This window comes from Microcebus murinus, chromosome 10 (assembly GCF_040939455.1).
Source record: "Microcebus murinus isolate Inina chromosome 10, M.murinus_Inina_mat1.0, whole genome shotgun sequence".
NCBI classification, from domain to species: domain Eukaryota; kingdom Metazoa; phylum Chordata; class Mammalia; order Primates; family Cheirogaleidae; genus Microcebus; species Microcebus murinus.
The window spans coordinates 98,417,814-98,423,834 of NC_134113.1; the positions used below are offsets into that span (position 1 = coordinate 98,417,814).

The window sequence follows — 6,021 nt, forward strand, 5'->3', positions numbered from 1 at the left end:
GGAGACTGGGAAGAGGCAAAGCCTGAAGCAACCTGAAGAAGCACTTGAGGGAGCACGCACAGGCTGTCGCAGGACCCCTCCCTCCCCCAGTCTGCACAGGCACACATGCTTTCTTTCCCATACAGAAATAGCTTTCCCGTGACTTTGTTCCTTGGAACCTCCCTCCTTGCTGGTTAACTTAGCCTTTGGAGGCTCCTCAGCGAAACCCAGGAGGCACAGGCCCCTGGAACATCACAGAAGGATGGGGCCCGATCCTGGTGCCTCCTTCCCCCCTGCACCCCTCCCTCACACCGAGGCCTGGGAGCCTCACCTGGAGCCTTCCTGGGGAACCCTGCCCCAGAAATTGCTCCTGTTACCATCTTTCCTGGTCAGAATTTACAAGACAGTACTATCCCCTGCCTGTCTACCCTGAAATGCCACCAGGGACCAAAGAGTCTCCAATGACATGTAAGGGTGGTAAAGGCCTCCCTGCGTTACCTCTCAGCAGCATCACCATAGCAACCCAGGCAGCAAACAATGGTGCCAGAAAGGGCTTCCCCTCCTGGGGAAAAGAGCCTCTCTCCTTACTCTGAGCCCCAGAAGAAGAATGGCTAGTAACCTGGAAAGATCACTCAAAGGGCCCAGCATTCTGCCTCATGTCAAAGAACCTTTCCTGCAGGTAGGGGGTGGCTCATGGCAGCCTACCTTTTTGCACTTTGCTGGGCTACTGACTCCTGCGGTGGGCCATGCTTTCTCCTGGGCAGCAGGCCTCCTGGCATGTAAACTCTCCACTGTCTTCCCTCTGTTCTATAATGATGGGAACATGAAGCTAGAACAGAGGAGATGCCTGGTTAGACCACTGCAGAAATGGCAGAGGGGACCAGGCTCAAGAAACAGGTGGGGTTTGGAATAAGAAAAGTCCCAGGAGTGGTAAGGAGGGAGAAGAAATTTTAAAGGATGCGTTTTTGTCACAGCCAGGCACAAGGCGGGCACCGTGCTGAGTAAGGCCGTTTCACAGAGCACAGCATGCCAAGTAGGAGCATGGACGGCTTAAGGCCCAGCCGCCACTCACTTGGCACCCTGTGTGGGTTACTTACCCTCCCTGTGTCTTGCTTTTAGCATCTTTGAGATGGGGACAATAGCAATACTTGCTCAGAGTTGTGCTGGTTAAGTGAGATGCACTAAGTATTTAGCGCAGTGTCAACACCTACTTGCGGCTGCGTGTTTCATGAGGAGCAGGGTGCAGACGCGGAAGGAACTGCAATTCTAGGTGCTTTCTATACTTGCGTTTTCATGAGAAATGAGGGGAAAACACTGATGACAGAGTAACAAGAGGACACCAGGATGGAAAAACACCCAGCCCCTGTTTTCTGGAGGACTTCCCTGGCATGTCACCAGGATCAGGAGCACGTGAAGCACTGAGCTGTCTGTGGGACATTTCCCCGCATGACTCCTGCAGGCCCGGTGGGCCCTCTGAGGGGCGCCGGGCCGGCAGGCATGTGCAGGCACCAGAATGGAGAAGGGGGGCGAAGGCAAAGAGTGAAAGCTGAGGACAGAGGGTGGGAAATCAAAGCCAAGATAAAAGATGAGAGATCCGTGAGTGACACGGAGCAGGGCGGGAAGGGGCAGAGAGGTGACTCCCTGCCGGCTGTCAGCATCCAGGTGAGGAACCGGGCTGGAGGAGGCTGATGGCTTGTCTTCTCTGGCTTCGCCTCACCACCCCCTGCACCCTGCTGGCACAACCATCCCCAGACTCGCTCTTGTCTCCCCAGATGGTCCAGGCCCATGAGTCCCTGCCGACCTCCCAAACGTGGGCTCAGCGTGAGTTCTTCCGCCCTGGTGAGTGCTGGGAGTTCCCTGGCTTCCGCCGGCAGGCCCACCACCAGCTGGCCCTGAAGCCACCGCCCTGCACAGACATGAAGTCCAAGGTGCGGCATCGGGTAGTCCACCCCTGGAAGGACACAGCCGAGCACACCTGGGGCTTTCACACGTGGCTCGACGTGGGGCGTTTGCCCCCCGCCTTCCCCCCGAGGCCCGACCGGCCCTACGACAGCAACATCTGGCGCTGGCTGACCGATTCCAATGCCCACCACCAGCCGCCAGCCGAGCCCCCCATCCCCCCTCCCTCCCGGATGGGGCGAAACAACTTCCTGACCTTCATCCACTCTACTCCCATCTTCATGGACATGAATAGGAAGAAGCAGGTGATTTTCAGGGTGACGAAGGAGCTGAAGGAGGTGGAGAAACTCAAGCTGAGGAGTGAAGCAAGGGCACCTCCACTCGATGTCCACGGCAACATCCTGCCACCAGCAAACTTCAAGAAGTAAGATGTGTGCCTCCCTGGGGGCTCGCCCAGCCTGCCGAGTGCAGGCAGCCCCTCCCCCTGGTTCCTGTTTCTGGTGTCTCTGACCTTCCCACTTCTGGTCGTCTGAAAACCCCTGAGTGTAGCTGGAAGGGTGGGTGGGGTGGAGGCTAGGGAAGGACAGCTAGTTGAGGTACTGAATTATTTAGCTAAAATTTTGGGGCCACAACTATGCACTTAATACCTACTAGGCACTGGGGATGCAGAGAAGTGTGATTCAGCCCCAACCCACCAGGAGCTTATGAAAAGATAGCTACCAGCCAGGCATAGTGGCTCATGCCTAATCCCAGCACTTTGGGAGGCAGAGGCAAGAGGATTGCTTGAGGCCAGGAGTTCAAGACCAGCCTGAGCAACATAGCAAGACCACATCTCTACAAAATATTTTTTAAAATCAGCCCGGCACAGGCATACACCTGTAATCCTAGATACTTGGGAGGCTGAGTCAGAAGGACCACTTGAGCCCAGGAATTCAAGGTTGCAGTGAGGAATAATCATGCCATTGCATGACAACCTGGGCAACAGGGTGAGACCCTGTCCCTGAAAAAAGAAAAGAAAGAAAGAAAGAAAGAAAGAAAGAAAGAAAGAAAGAAAGAAAGAAAGAAAGAAAGAAAAGATAGCTATCAAAACCCATCTACATGTGCAAAGTATTCAAAATGTGAGACAAAGAAAGAGTGTTTTGGGTTTTTTTAATTTTTTTTTTTTTTTTTAAGAAATAAGGTCTTGCTGTGTTGCCCAGGCTGGAGTACAGTGGCTATTAACAGGTGAGATGCCACTACTGATCAGCATGGGAGTTCTGACCTGCTTTGTTTCCAACCTGGGCTGGTCCAACCCTCCTTAGACAACCTGGTGGTCTGCTGCTCCTGGGAGGTCACCATATTGATGCCAAACTTAGTGCGGGCACCTGATTGGCATAGTGCACTACAGCCCAGAACTCTTGCGCAATCCTCCTGCCTCAGCCTCCCGAGTAGCTGGGACTACAGGCATGTGCCACCATGGCCGGTGACAGTGAGTATTATAAGGAAATCAATTATTAATGGAAAGAACTGAAATGAAAGCTGGACCCAGAAGGCTTGTATTAAAGTCCAGACTGCACCACTTTGGCAAGTTACTTAGTTTCTCCAGCCTTGATTCCATCATTGATGAAGTGGAAATCATAGATAGCTACCTCACCAGGTGAGGAAAAAGTGGGTTAGTGAATATGTAAAGGAACTGAAAACAAAAATTCGATCTTATTACAGAAATTCAGAACAGACAGACTACAGTGAGCTGGAATGCCCCTGCCCAGGAAGGCTTCATGGGGAAACCGGGGTTTGGGGCTGCAAGGGTAGAACGCCTGCTGGCAGTTAAAAAGGAGGGGCTGGAGCCCTGCAGGCAGGTTGAGTGGTCCGAGCAGACAGGAACTGAAAGGAGCAGCTGGAGAACCTTGCAGCTCCTCCCCACCTGCCTTCGTGGGAACTCACAGATATTTCCCTACTGTCCCAGCGGAGGCACTGGGCTGGGATAACAGGAAAGCGAGGAGGCAGGGAAATAAAGAGGGAATGTCTCAAATGGCAATCCCAAGGGCTTTAACCGAAACGTTGAGGATTGGAGGGGAAGGCTGTGGAGATTTTTAATCTTTAATAAAAAGGACACCAAAGGCTGGTAACTTTGAGAGATTAGTCAGGACTGAGGCTTCTCTCTGCCGTCCTTGCTATGAGGATTGTTGATGATTAACAGTGCTAACACTAGGCATGCAAAGGGGAGTAAGTTTCCAAGGACTCCTCGGGACTGCAGTGCTGTTCCAGTCACGTTAGCTGCTGTTTCAGTCACCTTAGCTGTTTCATCTAACCCCCCAGGACCATCTGGCTAAGAACTACCCTTAACCCCATCTTACAGGGGGCACATCTGAGATGGAGAGCGCAAGTATCTTGCCCAATTTCACACAGCTAACACTGGGTAGACCTGGGATTTGAACCCAGGGAGTGAGTGAGCGAAGCCCCAGAGCTGCTGCTTTTTTTTTTTTTAACTATATATATATATTTTTTATTTATTTATTTATTTTTTTTGAGACAGAGTCTCATTCTGTTGCCCAGGCTAGAGTGCCGTGGGGTCAGCCTAGCTCACAGCAACCTTAAACTCCTGGGCTCAAGCAATCCTCCTGTCTCAGCCTCCCAAGTAGCTAGGACTACAGGCATGCACCATCATGCCTGGCTAATTTTTTCTCTATATATTTTTAGTTGGTCAATTAATTTCTTTCTAATTTTAGTAGAGACGGGGTCTCACTCTTGCTCAGGCTGGTCTTGAACTCCTGACCTTGAGTGATCCTCCCACCTTGGCCTCCCAGAGTGCTAGGATTACAGGTGTGAGCCACCACGCCTGGCCCAGAGCTGCTTCTTAATTATCCTGCTCCACTTCCCCTCGTGTCTAATTGAGGAACCAAACAAGTTCAACAAACTTCAAACAACTTCTAACAAAATATGATGTCCTATGAAGGCAGTATAAGAAAAATATGATTATCTATAAAAAGAGTTTAGCACAGTGCTTAGCATACAGTAAGCACTCAATAAATGTGTGTGATGGCAGAGGAAGCAGGGCTTCTGGAGTGCAACTGATCTAGGTTGGAATCCACTTGACTGAGTTCACTGGTCTTCCCATTAGCAGAGAAAGGGGGACTTTTGGAGGATATGCAGAATCTAGATCGTGATATCATACACAACATGTCAAAGAGGTGGAAAGGTTACTAGCTACTTAATTCACCACCTAACGTCAAAACACACACCAGGGTGCAGGCCAAAGGCATAGATCAGCATCCTTCCCTCACTGGGGGTAGAAGGCAGCGCCAGCCTTGCCTCTCACACCCTCCCCACCGCGCCTGGATCTCACCTTTGACTTTCTGTTCTCTCTACACCCCTGTCCCCAACAGGTACCGACACATATCTGCTGGTGGGAGATTTGAACCCCAAGGCCTCCAGCTGATGCCCAACCCACTTCCCAATAATTTAGCTATGGGCTGGCCCTGCCCAAACCCTCTGCCTCACTACCAGGAGAAGGTGCTGAGGCTGGCCTTACTGCCCAGTGCGCCCCTGAGCCAGGACCTCATAAGGGGTTACCAAACCCTGATAAAGGACCGGGTTGCCTTGCCCCTCTACCATCTTTCCAAGGCACGGCCTGGCAAAACTTTGGCAAAGAAGAGGAAGAGAAGACCTAGACACACCTAGAAGAGCCTCTGGATGGGCAGCAGGCAGCCGTGGTGGGCGCCCAGACCCCGTGCGCTGCGTTCTCCAGCAGTGCTCCCTCAGCAGGAAGCCGGGGGTGGAGGGGGGGCAGGAGGACCTGCCTCTCTAGAACAGCCAGTCCAGCATCACCCCAACCTCAAGCCACCTCTGTACCCCAGGCTCCTGGAGATGCTGCTGAAACTCTAAATTGTTATGTCTTCTTTGGAGGCTGTTCACAGCAGGTGGGAGGACGGGGCAGAGAGGGTGGGCAAAGCAGGGAGAACAGAGAGGGTTCCAATTCCAAAGGGAGAAGGCAAGGGTGTGTGTGAGTGTGCATGTGTAGTGGGGAAGAGGTGCTATAAGAAATGTGAATAAGAAGCTAGAAGCTACCTCCATTCTGATAACCCATCTGGAATGAGTCTGGGTACAGAAAGCCTCTTTTGCAAAAATAACCTCAATCCCACACCCTCCCTGGACCATTTGACC

The 6,021-nt window shown here is 52.1% G+C and overlaps 1 protein-coding gene across 1 annotated transcript; it reads left to right on the plus strand.

The window, feature by feature from the left end:
- The first annotated feature begins 535 nt into the window (after positions 1 to 535).
- On the plus strand, positions 536 to 5,753 carry TEX52 (testis expressed 52). Its single transcript, XM_076006854.1, has 3 exons — positions 536 to 658; positions 1,752 to 2,302; positions 5,244 to 5,753. Exons 1-3 carry the CDS (start codon positions 587 to 589, stop codon positions 5,536 to 5,538), a joined length of 918 nt encoding a protein of 305 aa, XP_075862969.1. The 5' UTR covers positions 536 to 586; the 3' UTR covers positions 5,539 to 5,753.
- Positions 5,754 to 6,021: the final 268 nt, after the last annotated feature.

Coding starts and splice junctions, on each gene's coding strand:
- TEX52 (XM_076006854.1), top strand. CDS start 587: ATGGCTAGTAACCTGGAAAGATCACTCAAAGGGCCCAGCATTCTGCCT. Junction 659..1,751: donor TCAAAGAACCTTTCCTGCAG/GTAGGGGGTGGC, acceptor TTGTCTCCCCAG/ATGGTCCAGGCCCATGAGTC. Junction 2,303..5,243: donor CCACCAGCAAACTTCAAGAA/GTAAGATGTGTG, acceptor TGTCCCCAACAG/GTACCGACACATATCTGCTG.